Raw genomic sequence first — 15834 nt, forward strand, 5'->3', positions numbered from 1 at the left:
TGACCTTTTTTAAATTAAGAGCTGAAAATCTCATTTAGCCTCTTCAATACAAATTTGAAAAAAAAAAAAAAAAAAAACAAACTTGCTAACTTTACATAATGACAGCAACAGTAACGGTTTAACTACTTGTCAGGGAAAGATTAATTGCCAGACACATCCTCAATTCCACTAATATATCCCAACAATATAATGAAGAAACCATTTTCAGAGATAAGCTACAGAAGCTATTAATGCTTCTCTGTCCTCTTACATATTGGATTTACCATTCACAGTCCACATGATGACTGCTTTAACCACCTGTTCTCTGTACTAAGAAAGTCTTTAATTTCATTGCTATCTGTTCCGGTATGTGTTATGCATATAAATAATCTGTATTATATGAAATGCTTCTTTCACATTTAACATCACTCAGATATATTCATGAAAGAATTATTGTTAACATTGGTAGAATTATTACATACAGACCAGGACTACCGATGTGTGGCACAGAAAAGTGCTTCCTTATCATTAATTCACCTATCCAACATTCATGAAAACCACATTTACATATATAAGGAATGACCACTGATCAGCTGTTTCACCCCCTATTACCAGTATGCTTAGGTTGCTGGTGTTCCAGTTCCCAAAGCTTTCTTGCCAGAGGATTAACAATATATAGAAAGTTATTACTCTTTAGTTAACATCCCAAAACGATATACAGTATTACTGCTGGAATTTGCAGAGATTACTGAGTGGACTAAGACAGATCTGGGTCCACATTCAATGAGGTTTACAGCAAGACTTATCTGAAGGTGCCCATATACCTTTAATTATTGCCACTTACCCTATCTCCTATACATAGGAACATTTGGGTCATGTGTTCAAAACGTTCATGTGTTCAAAATATGGGGGGGAGGACAGCTATGTAGGTGACTTTTCCTTATATATTGGTCAGCTGAATGTCTTTGCTTTCAACAGGGCTGAACTTCCTGTATGATGCATGAATACTTTTACACAAGTTCTCTACAGATACTGTACAGATACTGTAATGAGCTGTATGGATGCAGCAGAGCTAGGATGAAACAGATAGCCCTGTAGGACTAGTGTTGGTTAGTATGCATTAGATGAGTAAAAATATATAATAATCTAACAGTGCTTCCTTGACTCTAGGGTCTATTTTCTTTGCGTTTAATCTCAAAGAACCTATTAGATCTTATAAGTAATATGTCCTCTATGTGTAAAAGGTAACAGCCAAGTTTACAATGCAATTAAAAGTGGATGTGCACATGTTCTGTATGGCTGTAGTTTGACTCACAATCCCAAGGTACCCCTTTCCTATGCTGTATAATGCACTTGGCAACCTTGTAACTACTGACTCACAGGGGTCTGTATCCTGCTGTTGCGAAGCTCAAAATCACTAATATAATGTACATATATAAGCAGTAGAAACAGTAGATTGATCTAAAACAGAAAAATGTGGTTATTATTGATGGAATTGTATTATTTACAAGTTTCCTCATGTTCATTGTAAACTAAAACCTTTTGTATTGCAGTCTATTAATCAGGGGAAAGAAATCTTTTGATATTGGTAAAGAGAAATGTATGCTGCAGAGTAAATGCTGCCATATGAAGATAATGATATGCATCAAGTTAACCTGCTGGAAGACAAAGAAAGCCATGGTGGTCTAATCCCTTGTGCTGTCAGATGTATTACCATTGCAATAGTAATTACCACAAAGTACCATTATGCAGCTGTCTGCAGTGTGATTATTGTACTCTCCTATGAAATAGATGTGTTTTAGCCTTGCAAACCACCTCTGTGCACATTTACTTTATGTGATATAGCTGATGTATGTCTAACATCTACATTTGGCTATGCCTGTTAATATCTCATACTGAGGTGTATAGTCTTTAATTACAGAATTCTAAGGCAAACTGTAAGAAAACATATAAAAGGAAAGGAATTGGAAATTTAAATTGCTATAGCACCACATAGGCTATTTCTTAAGGTTTTTTCACAAATGCTTACCAACTGGTGACATCTCCGGTACAGAAGCTGTGTAGGGTCCATCAAGGAACTTGGGCTCATTGTCATTTATGTCTTGGATTTTAATGATAAACTCCGACTCAGGTTCCATGGGTCTGCTAGTCCTTCTATCTAGAGCCTGGGCCCTAAGGGTATACTGAGCTCGTTCTTCTCTATCCAGTCTTTGTATAGCATGGATATCACCTGTTGTATCATCAATTGTGAACATGGTTCCTGCCCCATCACCAGTAAGAATGTATTTTATTAAGCCATCTCCTTCGTCCATATCTGAATGAAGCTAGAAGTAAGAAAACAAGTTAAAAAAAATGTAGTTAAAATGTGTATTTCGCCTATTGCTATAAAGCCTTCCCAATGACAGTGTTTATGCAACATTCAGCCACTGTTGCAATTTGTAACATACAGATGTACAATTATTAGTGACATACAGTAAGTAGTTTCTGCACGCTTTATGATAGACATAAAAGATATACTATGAAGTTATAGTAGACATTAACAAAACAGTAGTAAGTAGTGCCCATTCTGAGTATCACCATAAGGCAGAAGAAACTGGTCCTTACGACTATAAAGCCTAGGTAATTCCAGCCTAGGTAATTCCGCCCACTTTCAGCGGAGTGTAATACAGGCATAATTCTGGGTCCATATTACAGCTGTGTGTTCTGGATGGACAGCAGGAGTAAAGGTCTTGCGAATAAGGCCCTAGGTCTTATTTATGGGTTGTCAGCCAGTTGAGCACTAGCTCCTCATTCATTGTATTAATGATGAGACCTGGCGGTATTATAGTGATTAGAACTGTACCTGTATTATGTTTGTTATAGGCTAAGTTCACACAACATTTGTTTTCAGCCTTACTTTTGGACAGTTGACATTTTGAGGCATAAATTATACCGTATTTTCATAATAATTTGTGTTGCTGTTGAGTACAGATGAGCAATCTTTTAAAAAGTTCAATTTGGCAGGTTTGCCAAACTTTGAAATTTGTGTTCGTCCAAACCGAACCCTAAAGAGAATTTAACCTGCTAATAGCTCCCTTCTGCGCACTGGGCACTAAGGATGAAGATATATCTGTAACCTTTATCCTCAGACACGTTTCTGTGCAGTTTGCAGTTCAATCCTGTTACTAGTAAGGCCGTTTAGAGCACTGGCTCAGGCTACGGGCCGGAGATATGACTGACAGCCTGCTCAGCCAATCGCTGTCCCATCTCAGTCAGTCAGTGATTAGCTGTGCAGGCTGTCACTCTTGTCTCAGGAGTGACATCCCATGATATGACCCCTTAAGACAGCACCATGGCCAGTGATTAGCTGAGCAGGCTGAGACCTGCAAGAGGACACAGGGGGAGCGCGGAAAGGTAATCATAGGCTCTTTTTTGTTTATTATGTGTATTAAAATTTACTGCCATCATCTTTATGAACTCATTACTAACTTTGCAAAGAATTTGGTTCTGTAACATAACAAACTTTTTCAAAGTTCGTAATGAGTTCAAGTCTCGGTTTGTGAAGCTCAGCTCACTTATCTATACTGTTGAGGTATTTATCTCATGGAGGATACCTAGAGCAGTAAACAATTAGATGTCAACGAGAATCTTCCCATTCACTGACAGCAAAGATTTTAAAAGTTTGGAGAAAGTAAATAAAAATATTGTAAAATGACTTATCTTCCCCTTATGCACTTATTGAGCTTTATTTATGAAAAATTTAAAGGACCCTTCAAATAGCATGGGGAAAAATGGATGACAGAAGAGAGATTTTGCACAGCTTGTGTTTAAACGTTAGCAACAAGAAAAAAAACATTTTTTGAACATTCATTTGTTTTTCCTAAATCAACAGTGTATTCTAGACATACTCCCACTAAAAAGCCATGGGAGGAATTTGGCAAATTCCCTGAATTCCATAAACATAATATTTGTAAAATATAGGATGGCTCAAACAATTAACGGGAAAAACAGATAAAATGAAAATGATTCACCAGGATCTCCAAAATAAAACAACAAAACTTACTAAGGATAAGTTTTATTTTTTTGTTTAAACAATTAGTAAGTAATAAAACAGAAACTATATCAAACACCTACCTAAAAATGCCTTGAAGGAGAGGGCCACCAAATTCAAAAAAGTCAAGAAGCCAGGGGGTGTGGGAAAATAGTAAAGTAAACTCACCTATCCTCGTGCCCCATAGCGCCACTCCCGCGTCCCATTGCCTGCTCAGCCAATCATTGACCGGGGTTGGACATTGTCCCAATCACTGAATGGCTGAGCGGGCAATTGCTCAGGCGTAAATCAAGGCAGAAATCTTGGCAGAAATCTACACCAACTCTGGAGCCGGTGCAGATTTCTGCGTAAAACGAGCAACATGTCCTACCAGAATAACTAACAGGCATGTGCTTTCTTAATAAATCCAGTGAGAACATAATAAACATTATCATACTTCTCCCTGTGACGCCGCACCAAAGGCTAAGGGACCCTGACCAGAACAAATTTTCCCTCAAGTAGTGATGTTGTCATAATTCGGGGGAAAATACCCGACCCGGCTGATGGATTGCCCGCTCAGTCAATCAGTGACTGCAGCAGTGTCCTGCCTCAGTCACTGACTGGCTGATAGGGCAATCCATCAGTCGAGCCATGATGTCACTGAAGAAGGAGATCCAGGAGCCCGGCGGGAGTTCTGGAGCATTAATGCAGTGCTGCGAAGGCATGGGTAAGTACCGCTTGTTTATTATGTTCCTCCCTGCTCTGATGGAAATTGTTAATTTTCCCCAGACTTGTACTTTAATTAATCATCTCTCTTTAAGGTCTCTATGATGGTCAAAGAGAAAAGAAAACCTCCTTCATCTTTCTTAACCCCTTAACGACCCGTCATGCTGCCGTTAAGGGGGATCAGAGAGGGCTCCCGGCGTGAGCCCTCTCTGCAGCCCATGGTTCCCGGTTGCTATGTGCAGCCAGGGACCGCGGGTATTAGCAGCCGTGGCTGATTGCCGCAGACGGCTAATTAACTATTCAAATGCAGCTGTCAAACTTGACAGCTGCATTTAAATAGTGTATGTGGCCCCTCTCCTTGGTGTCTAGTGGGGGATCTCCCCCCCCGCGATGCGATCGCGGAGGGGAGATCCATTGTAATGAGCTGGCCGGGGCTCAGCGTTGGAATGACGCTAATCCCGGCTCGGCAATCCATTAAGATGGTCTGCAGCAGACAATTATAATAGAGCACCGATCTGATGGATCATTTCTCTATTATATACACAGCATTGATCTCAATGGGAGATCAGTGCTGTGTATATAGAAGTCGCCCAGGGGGCTTCTAGCTACTGTATGAGAAAACAAAATAAAGTGTTTTTATTAATAAATTATCCCCTCCCCTAATAAAAGTTTGAATCACCTCCCTTTTCCCATTTTATAAATAAAAAAAAAAAAAAAAAAAAAAAACATATTTGGTACTGCCGTGTGCATAATCTCCCGAACGAATAAAACTTTAAATTCCTAAGCTCGCACGGTAAACAGCGTAAGCACAAAAAAATGGCCAATGTGCAAAATTGTGCATTTTTGTTTACATTAAATCTAGAAAAAATGTAATGTAATGTTGCATTTACGCAAACAAGGTACCTAAAGAAAGAACAGATCGCGGTGCAAAAAATGACACCTCACACAGCCCCATAGACCAAACAATAAAAGCGTTATAAGGATGGGAATAGAGCGATTTTAAACATTTAGTTTCCTTTAAAATGTTTACATTTTTTTAAAACCATCAAATAATATAAAAGTTATACAAGTTACATATCGCTGTAATCATACTGACTTGAGGAACATAGATAACATATCAGTTTTACCATAGGGCGAACGGCATGAATACAAAACCCCTCAAAATAAAAGGAAATGCACTTTTTTTTTTTAAATTTCACTGCACATATATTTTTTTTCTGCTTTTGCAGCATATTTTATAGAAAAATTAAGTCTGTATTTGCAAAGTATAATTGGTGTCGCAAAAAATTAGGGCTGATGTGGGTCTGTAGGGGGAAATATGCAAGCGCAGTGGCCTTTTAAACATGAGGAGGAGAAACTGAAAGCGCAAAGATGAAAACTGGCTCCGTCCTTAAGGGGTTAAGGCCATATTACACAGCCTGATGTTCCGGAGAAGCGAGCACCGACCTGTCAGCTAAGCACTTGCTTCTCCCTTCTTCCAAACTCACTGCAATGTGTTATTTCATGCACAGAGAGCTAGCGGGGAGCATCAAGAGGGGCCGCCTGAACAATCCTTTTGGGTGGCTTATTGAAATCAGTGTCGGTCAAGATGTTGAAAGACCATGATCAGCCGACATCATGTAAATCGGCTGATCATTGCCTTTCAAGACGTTCTTTCACTAAATGATTTTCAACCTGAATGGTCACTAATCTGCCATAATTGTTCAGTACACTAGGGTCCTTACTCTGTAGAAACATTTATTTACTTAGTTCACTGATGACGTCAGTGAGGGAAGAAATAATTACCTTCTGCTGTTATGCTAGGCCTACACACAAACTCATCCAGGGACACATAGCCTCTTTTGGGCAAAAATAGAGAAATATTTTACAAATACACAAAAGAGTTAGAATCCAGATTTACTCCATATCTGCAATATGCTTTGCGCAGAATCTGTCTTGGACGGTAAAGAACGGATCATATACGCCATTGCACTGAAACAAAGCGGCAGGTGCAGTGATATTGGGTATTCTAGCAGACAACTCTATGTCAGTTTCCTCTAATGGCATTTTGAGTAGTCGCTTGCCCAGAGAACAATGCTTCCTTCTGTGCTGTGTGGCTTATTAGGTGCAGGTTTTAATTAGAGAGTTGTAATGATTAAGATCCGATTCTAAACAGCTAAGAAATACAAAAGAAGGATTTTTTCATTAATTTATGTGCTCAGAAAAAAAAATCGCCTTTCACAAAGTAAACTAACAAATTAATCCTTCTCTGCTGGAAACATCTTCATTATTACCAGAGGAACTACACTGACATTTCACTAGTCTGAAATTAGCATGGTAGTAATTAGCCACTGTCATATACAAATAGCCTAAAACTCCACTCACTGCTGCATACCTTTACATTGTGGAACCTCCAAAGAGGGCACTGTAATGGCGTCATACAAATAGGAATAACTCTGCATATGATACATTAGATAAGCTGATCCTTATAATGTAACTTTAGCATTAGAGATTAGCAAATTTACAATACAAACGAAGCAAAACAATCCGTTAGCTTATCAGCCGGCTACATTTGAAGTCTGGCTTCTCTTCCTCGGGTGCCTGAAAAAGCTGGATCCAGTCCTGGGAGAAGTTTCTCAGGACTGGATCCAGCTTTTCCAGACACCGAGGGTGGAGCTGCATGGAGCAGCATGGACTGCAAAATAGGAGGCTGATAAGCAGATTGCCAAGCTAATGAAGCGATTTGCTTTGTTTGTACTGTAAAATTGCTCTTCTCTATTTAGAATCACTAAATTCAATATTATTTAATATAAATATTCAATAAATTTAAGAGCGGCACTATTTTTGGAAAGAGAGCAGTTTCTGGAATGTTGTCCAGGCACTGACATTTCAGCTCTAACTTATCAAGGGAATATGGGCTAGAGTGACATAAGTTCTTGAACACGCGGATATCTTTTTGTCTTTTTTCCCCCCAGTTTTATAGAACATCTTTAATTGGTCACTGTTGTTTCAAACAGCTTCCCTTCATGTGATTCCTAACATTTTGCCAAAAATTATTTCTTGCCCCAGAAAAAACACTCCAAAATGTCATCATAGACTGTCTCCCTACGCTGCCATCTGCTGTCCACTGCCTGCCATCAGGAGAACTGTGGGGGAGATTTATCAAACATGGTATAAAGTGTAACTGGCTCAGTTGCCCCTATTACCAATCTGATTCCACCTTTCATTTTCCAAAGAGTCTGTGAGGAATGAAAGGTGGAATCTGAGTCTGTGCCTAGTGACGGCCACAGAAAGACAGTTGGGGGCGGGACATACCATGGGCTCTGTGCCGCAGAGGGGGAGCAGAGAGAGCCTGGGCTGTGTACATGCAAGTTGTGAGCTTGTAGACTGCATTGTTCACACAAGGGAAAGCTTCCCTTTTATCTTAGGAGAAGGCATACTGTAGTCCAGAGCTTCTCAATTCCAGCCCTGATGGTCCACCAACAGATCATGTTTTAACAGAAAGAACACCTTTAATAATACCCGATGTACCGAGTATAATTATATCACCTGTGAAATACTAAGGAAATCCTCAAAACCTGTTGGTGGGCCTTCGTTCCTTTCTTCCCAAGCACCCTGCAAAACCAGCCCATCAATATTCCCTTCTCCTCCAAATGCCATCTACAGTAATGTACTTTATGAATCATCCCCCAGCACATACAGCCTGGTCAGTGCTTAGGGTTCAGTGCCTGCCGTGGTGGTGAAACTGCTGTTGTTTCTTGTATTTGTGCACACATTTGTGCAACAGTCGCCCCAACTCAACCCCACATATCATCTATTAGTAATATACTGTATACATCTCCAGCTCAGCATAGTGCAAGCCCGTTCATTGCTCCAGCACTATAGCATAGCAGTAAGGAGCATGTGAGGTGCTGTGATAGACTGAAAAACTCAGAGAAAGACGGGATCTGTGTGTGTACTACTGGCAAACATGTCAGCCCTGGTCCAATCCCCTGAAATGTAAGAAATGAGAAATTGCTGTGCACTATGGAGAGGAGTCTTAGCAGCTGAATAATGGCAGTGAGAGCACTAAAAGCGCCTTGTCTACACTCAGGAGGTTTAATCTAATAAAATCATGTAGGTACAGTACTCTAAAAGTGTAACTATTATTTAAACAAACTTGTGACATGTCATAGTATTGGTGGAGGTCCCGGTGCTGAGACCAGCGGATCGCTAGAACAAAGGGGCAGATGCACTCAATAGTGTGCTCTGTCCCTTCTTCTTTGCTATAAACTACTAATACGATTAGCCTACAAAATTATATTGAAAGCCTAAGAAACTTCCAGCAATTCTGTATATCAGAAGTTCCATAGGCTCCCATTATAACATCCACTGCTCGTATTAGCAGTTTATAGGAAAGCAGAAGGGGCACAGTGCACGCTGCTGAGCTTGTTTGCTCCTTTATTCTAGCTATCAGCGGGGTTCACAGAGCCCAAACCCCCTCCAATACAAACTTCTGACATGTCGCTATGACATGTCAGAAATTTGTTTAAATGATAGTTATACTTTAAATGCACAAAAAGTGATATTAGTATAAAATCTGAATCTGGCTTGGAGCAAATTGCTCATTTTTTGAGTTATTTGAAGCTGTAAATCAGGTTAAGGTGAGCAGTACTTAGGACTATGATGGCTAACCTTGACACTCCAGCTGTTGCAAAACTACAATTCCCATCATGCCTGGACAACCAAAGATATGGGTTTGGCTGCCCAGGTATCATGGAAATTGTATTTTTGCTACAGCTGGAGTGTCAAGGTTAGCCATCAAAGACTTAGGATACAGCCTGGGTTTTCTACATATATTGCAGATGCTGGGTCACATCTAGGCATAGAATGCAGTGCCCATAGGGGAGTACTTAAGATTTTCACAGACCCTTTCACATTCAAAAATCAGGAAGGTGAGGAAGAACAACAACACTGTACACTATGCAGAAGGACTACAGATCCTGTTATTGTGCTGCAGTCTATGGATTGGGAGAAGGACAAAAAGAATGGATTAATTAAGGAATGTATTCAAACATGGGATTATCATCATTCACGACTGGAAGAGCTGTAACACTGTAATAGGTTGTCACATTATTGGAACATTTGATGTGTTTGGCGCCTTAAAACGGTGAGCTGCCTAGTTAATGCAAGATTTGTATTCATTTCATTGGATGTTAAGCAGCTGGAATACTCTCCAGATATCTCAAGGTGACACCAATTCTGTGTTCTGCTGCCATAAATTACTTCTATACAGGGCCATTGTCTGAATAAGTTAGGAAAGGCTTGTTTCCAATGTATGTTTTATGCTATTTTGAGCTTCTTACCTTCCCAACATAGAGAGGGTCTGTTCCTGTGTATTCCTCCAAAACAAAGAACTGATTCCATACCCAGCTCCTCTTCAGCCGATTGTGCAGCAACTGTTTGTTCTGGGATTTATCATCGAATTCTCCAACTGGAAACTGACTAGAAGATGAGAAAACTCCATTTGTCAAGTCCAATAACATCATGTAGTAAATGTAGACACCTTGTCCAGGATAATTCTTCAAATGTCGCATTCTTTTGTGATCTCTTTATAGTTTTAATTAATAAAAGTAGCGCAGTACAAGTGGAGGTTAAATAAATATAGTAGTGAAAGGAGTTTTGATCATTGGTCTTTGATGGCAGTCCTAACAGCAGATACCTAGAATGCTGGAAAAGAAAAAAAAGAACCATGAAGTCAAATGATATCTTCAGCAGAAATAATGATATTTTCTCTTACAAGATGTGGAGTCTTTCACATGGGTAGCATGATAATAAAATATGAACAGTATGTTTAGGAACAAAGAGGCCTGTTATCTTCCTATATACAACAAAGTGCCTTTGGATGCTGTCACACTGGGGGTTGTAGTTAGTGGGGAGGATTACTTCACTTTGGTTACTTTGATTACAACAGGGTTCCACTGTATTATTGATTTGCTGGAGTTAACAGCATGGTCTCAGAAATACAGTATTTATGATCTGAGCAGCCCTTTGAAAGTGCTGAATATAAGCATTTGCTTCCAGAAAATAGAATACCTACCAAGCAATTTCCAAGGACAGCTGCTTTTTTTTTCTAAATATATATTTTGTTGAGACACAAAGCGTATAACACTTATTTTTATGGCAAATCTGTATCAGTCCTGACCTTAATTATTATTTTACGCTTACTGTGGCATTCAATGTCACTCACATTGCTGTTTTCCAGAGACACGTTTCAGTAGTGATAATGCAGGGACACAGCCCAGATTTGAATGGCCAGTTAATCATTATGTGATCCACATGGGAGATTGGAGGTTTGACAGTCACATGCCATTGTGGGATATTGTGCAAGTCAGACGAACAGACTTTCTTTTTTGGTGTGAAAGCCTGGTTTAGGTAAAGGAATGCTGACCTCCAAGGCAGGAAGCTCTCTCATCAGTCAAGGGTCTTTTGTTGTCATGAAGTCAGATTAGCTGGTGACCTCACTCGGGGCTATTGAGCAGGGAAACTTTCCCTTTCACAGTTTTGTGGGACTTAATGAGGTGGCATTGCGCTCAAGTTACTTTGTCAAAACACTTGGAACATCTTTTACAGCATTAACGTTGAGCTGCTCAGTTTAAAGACCCTTAAGTATCTTTCTCCCTCTGCTTTCTCCCTTGTCCTCTCTCCATCTGGCTCACACAAGCAATTACAGCAATGTTTATTTATGATTTGGCAACTTAGTGACAATACATTTTACTACTTTCTTTTTTTTACTTTAATTTATTGGTAGCAACTGAACAGCTGCATGTCTCCAAGAAAGTCATAATGTATACTATTTCAGCGTTCGTCCCACTTCTTTAAAATTCAACACAGCTGTACTGCCCAAATTAAAAACAACGGAAAATAATATTAAGGACTGAGCTTTGCAGTGCATTCATGCAAACACTGTTCAGTTGTGACTTTAAAGCCACCTGCCTCACACTGGGCAGGTGCCCTGTGTGCCACCAAAACAGCACAAACCCATCAAGGTATAGACTCCACAAAACTGAGGTATCTGGCACCAAGACATTACCAGCAGATTCTAGAAGTCCTGTATGTTTAGAAGTGTATCTTGAGCAGCACAGAGGCTTTGTATAACAGGGCTCCTGGGTTTTTTAACTGAACCAAGGATCCCCTATACTTTTTCCTTCTAAGTGCTTTGTTTTTTTTCCACAATTAAAAGACTACCAAACATATCCTGACATACAGTACACCAGCGACTCTGGGTGCATTGCGGGTACTCTATGGCATGTGTCAAAATACCTTTTTGAAGATATCTTAGGGAATACTAGCAGTATAGACCTAAAACGTAATAAGAATAGGGCCTACAAGAAGAACACTAAACAGTGAACACAGAACAGTGAGAAAAAGTAGAGAGGACACTGTCCTTAAAGAGAGTATATTTTAATTATATCTTTTTATGACAAGGAGAAATCAATGAATTCATTGAGGCAGTTCTTTGTTTTATACTGTTGGGACACAAACACATTTAGCCAAGTTTTGCCATCAGTTATTCTGCACTCACACAGGCCCACTGTACTGGGGTAAACAATATAACCATATAGATGTGTTCTACCCATCAGACATATGCTATTAGTTAACATTGAGTAGCGGCGAGTAATTTGATGTTAGTTGTACAATATCAATGAGAACCTTAGGGGACATTTACAAAGCTTTCGGCTGGGGCGTATGCCAGGGAGAAGTATGAGTATGCCGGTCTTCATAAATCCCCTCCCCCCTTGTGTTTCATACCCAGTACATAATTCAAACAGATAGATGACAGTTAAATTTTTCCGTTAGAGGTATTTTTGTTTAATAGATATTGTACTGTAAGTACGTTCTTGTGAGTAATAATGATTATAACATACAATGATGTTTAATATTTTCAGATTTTAACTGTTTTTCATTGTATAGAATTAAATATAAAATATTTCCATCCAGTTTATAGATATAGATGTCCTTTCAGAAACTGAATAGCAGCAGCAGGGGTAACATGTTTTGCCCAGAATTTTGCTTTGAATAGACTGCATTAAACAGTGACCTCTTACATGCTGCTTTTTCTCCAGAATAAATGGATAATCCAGTTGCTTGCACAGGACTGTGATGGGACATTGAGCGCATTGTGCTAAAGATTCCATCTCTTAGTGACATCTTGTCCAGTTCAACTACTAAGTTCCCACCCACATGCTGAGTATTCCTCATACATTGACCTGTCTACCCACAGCTCACAGTGTTCCTTCAGTGTCTGCATTCAATGCATCCCCTCCAATCTCATATTCAAGAATTAGTGCTATGTATAACCCTAAATGAGCAGCTTGTTTATATCTGAGGTCATAATATACGTTTAGAAACTTGATTTGTAACAAAACCCAATCTTTCAAACTCTTCTGCTACATAAAAGGTGATAAGATTGTAATAGTTATAAAATTTATCAAAGACTTGTCAGTGAAGTTTAGACTAATACATGTTTGCGTTCATGGACACCCATGATACACTGTACCCTACATGTCAGAGTTTGATGATTATGAATGGTCAGGTCAATATTTGGTGATCAATTTTTATTATGGCATGTTAGCTTTGGAAACATACTGTACTACAGATACACCTACTGGGATATCTTAAAATAGCTAAATGTCTTTGGAGTAACCAATGATCAAACATGTTAAATTTCAATATGGTAGATAAGCTGCTATCAAATGCAAAACAACAGTCATCTTATCATGATCACAGGCAGGCTTATAATGAAAGGTGACCCCCCTAGAGATAACACAGGATCCTCATTGCTTTCCTCCTGCACACTGCACAGTGATTTCTGCATAGGTCACAGAGTGTGCCTAGAACACTTTTCCATAGAAGTAGCCAGCTCAAGAATACAGGTTCAAATGGGTCATGTAGCTACTGTAAAGGTTATATGTAAATGCTATTAACAGCAGCTAGGGCATGTAATTAAAATAGTGTAAAAAAATAGATTACTATAAAAACAGATTAGAAATAAAGAATATGTATATCTGATTTAATGAATAAAAACATGGAAGAATTACAATCCATTTAAGTGCAAACATATTCAGCTGCACTAGTTTCCTTATTTCAGACACTTACAGGGGCCAGGAAAAGCAAAAGTAGTTATAGAATACAAATTGACTGTTTGTTATTGGCCCAGTGACAAAAATGGCAAAGTACTCATCACTGGTTACCCCTGGGTGTTTTTCAAATGGCCAGTCTCCAGGAAGGCTAAATAACCTTTCATTATGTTTTTGGGGTGTTCATAGAAACCAGATTACCTGAAGGAATCCCATTCAGGTGACAAAAAGAAAACATATAAATGCTGTGTAGAGGTCTTTTGTGGTCAGATTCAAACCTACAGGCCCATTATCATATATTAGAGATAAGCGCAACTCAAGCATGCTCGAGTCTGATCATTTGGTGGCTGGAAAAGTTAGATGCAGCCCTATGGAGTCCAGATAGAGCCATAGATATCATACTGGGGCTACTTGCAACTGCTGACTTTGAACTAAACCACTGAATATTTGAGACTGGACACAGACTATAGCACTGACCAAAAGGAGTCTGTGGACTGCACCACTGAACTGGAAAGGGTTGTAGAACCATTGCACACCAGAGACATTGACACTTACATCAGTATTTACATAAAAAAAAAACAAATATATATATATATATATATGTATATATATATGTATATATATATATATATATATATATATATATATATATATATATATTTATATATATACACAATATATATGTTTTAAATATAACCATTGATATGTTAAACTAATTTGAGAAGAAGGGTGGTGGCAGCCTGGCAGGTTGTCCATAAGCACCTACCATCCCCATCTGTTTTAGTCCTTTGTTATTCTGCTCTGCTATAAAATTCTGTAGCACATTTCCTGGCGGAATCTAACAAAGTGTCTTTACCTATTGTTGTGCAAATTTGTATAGTCAATATGAGTAATAATGTTAAGAATTTACTTATTGTATTATTGCCCTGAAACACTGGAGACATGTTCTTGTGTTCATTGAACCCTAGACATTTAATAGAGATCTGAATGGGACCCATTGTTCCTCCCATAGTAATATGCTGCTCATTGTATGCCTCTGGGTATTGAATTCGGCCCCCTCCTTTCCTAATCATATGTGCACCTGTTTGTTTCCTACTAGGCAGGCAACTCTGAGAAAATTTAGAACAAAACTCATTATGAGCACTGCTGCCTGTGCTGAGCTTTCCATTGCTGTTCCAGAGAATGTCAGTTATCAGAAACTGGTCCTTTATGATTATTAAGTTTACTTAATATACAACTTTATTACATTCTAGGTAATAAAAAAAAAAAAAAAAAAGTGTCTGGAATTGAAAGTGTGTGTAGTGGTAGAACACCCCAGCTGTACAAACTCTTACTTGTTGAGATTTATACCATACAATGTAATTACTGACACTGATGTGGCTGTCCTAAAGAGGTAGTTGCATTGGTACACCATTGCATTGCGGTTGCTGCGTCTGACTGGGCAGTGGTACATGATGGCTAAAAGTGACATCTGTCCTAAGACAGTCCACAGTTCTGCTGTGGAGTGGTTGATTTATGACAATAACACTTCCCACAAGAGCTGATTTGCAGTGCTAAAATGTCATCTGGAGAGTAAAATACTGGAATTTTTCTTTTTAATACCCTAAAATCTGTAATGCTGCAGATGCTGAGTAACATATTGCACAGCCCTGTGTGCAAACAGGATGTGCGTAGTATTGATATGGCCAGTTATGAATGAGCACTACCAAAATCGATCAGTTATGGCTTTCTTGTGGCATCATATGAACACAAAAATAAATAAATAAATAAATAAAAAAGAAAGAAAAAAAAAAATCATACAAAAATGGAGAATCAACTTTAAAAAATGTAAATAAGAACAAGCAGGAGGAATTTACTTCAACCTACTTGAAGGGAGAGGATCCTCACAGATCTCATCTTCTTATGTGATAAGGATCCACAATTGTAAAATGAGATCTATGATTAGTAGTGGTAAGTAGTGGTTCCGCTCCCCTCAAAGAAAAAGTTGGCCTTTTTTTAACATAATCCTGATTTTACACATTT

General features: G+C 38.8%; 1 protein-coding gene across 1 annotated transcript in view; it reads right to left on the minus strand.

Annotated features, from left to right (window-relative positions):
• Nucleotides 1-15834, minus strand: part of CDH20 (cadherin 20) — a 171460-nt gene that overhangs the window by 38742 nt on the left and 116884 nt on the right. The window contains exons 2-3 of the mRNA XM_069960235.1: nt 10039-10402; nt 2009-2303 (exon numbers count right to left, since the gene is read on the minus strand). Of these exons, the coding sequence (XP_069816336.1) occupies nt 2009-2303; nt 10039-10269 (526 nt within the window). The 5' untranslated portion in view covers nt 10270-10402. The remainder of the gene's footprint in view (nt 1-2008; nt 2304-10038; nt 10403-15834) is intronic.

Source organism: Dendropsophus ebraccatus, chromosome 2 (genome assembly GCF_027789765.1).
Source record: "Dendropsophus ebraccatus isolate aDenEbr1 chromosome 2, aDenEbr1.pat, whole genome shotgun sequence".
NCBI classification, from domain to species: Eukaryota; Metazoa; Chordata; class Amphibia; order Anura; family Hylidae; genus Dendropsophus; species Dendropsophus ebraccatus.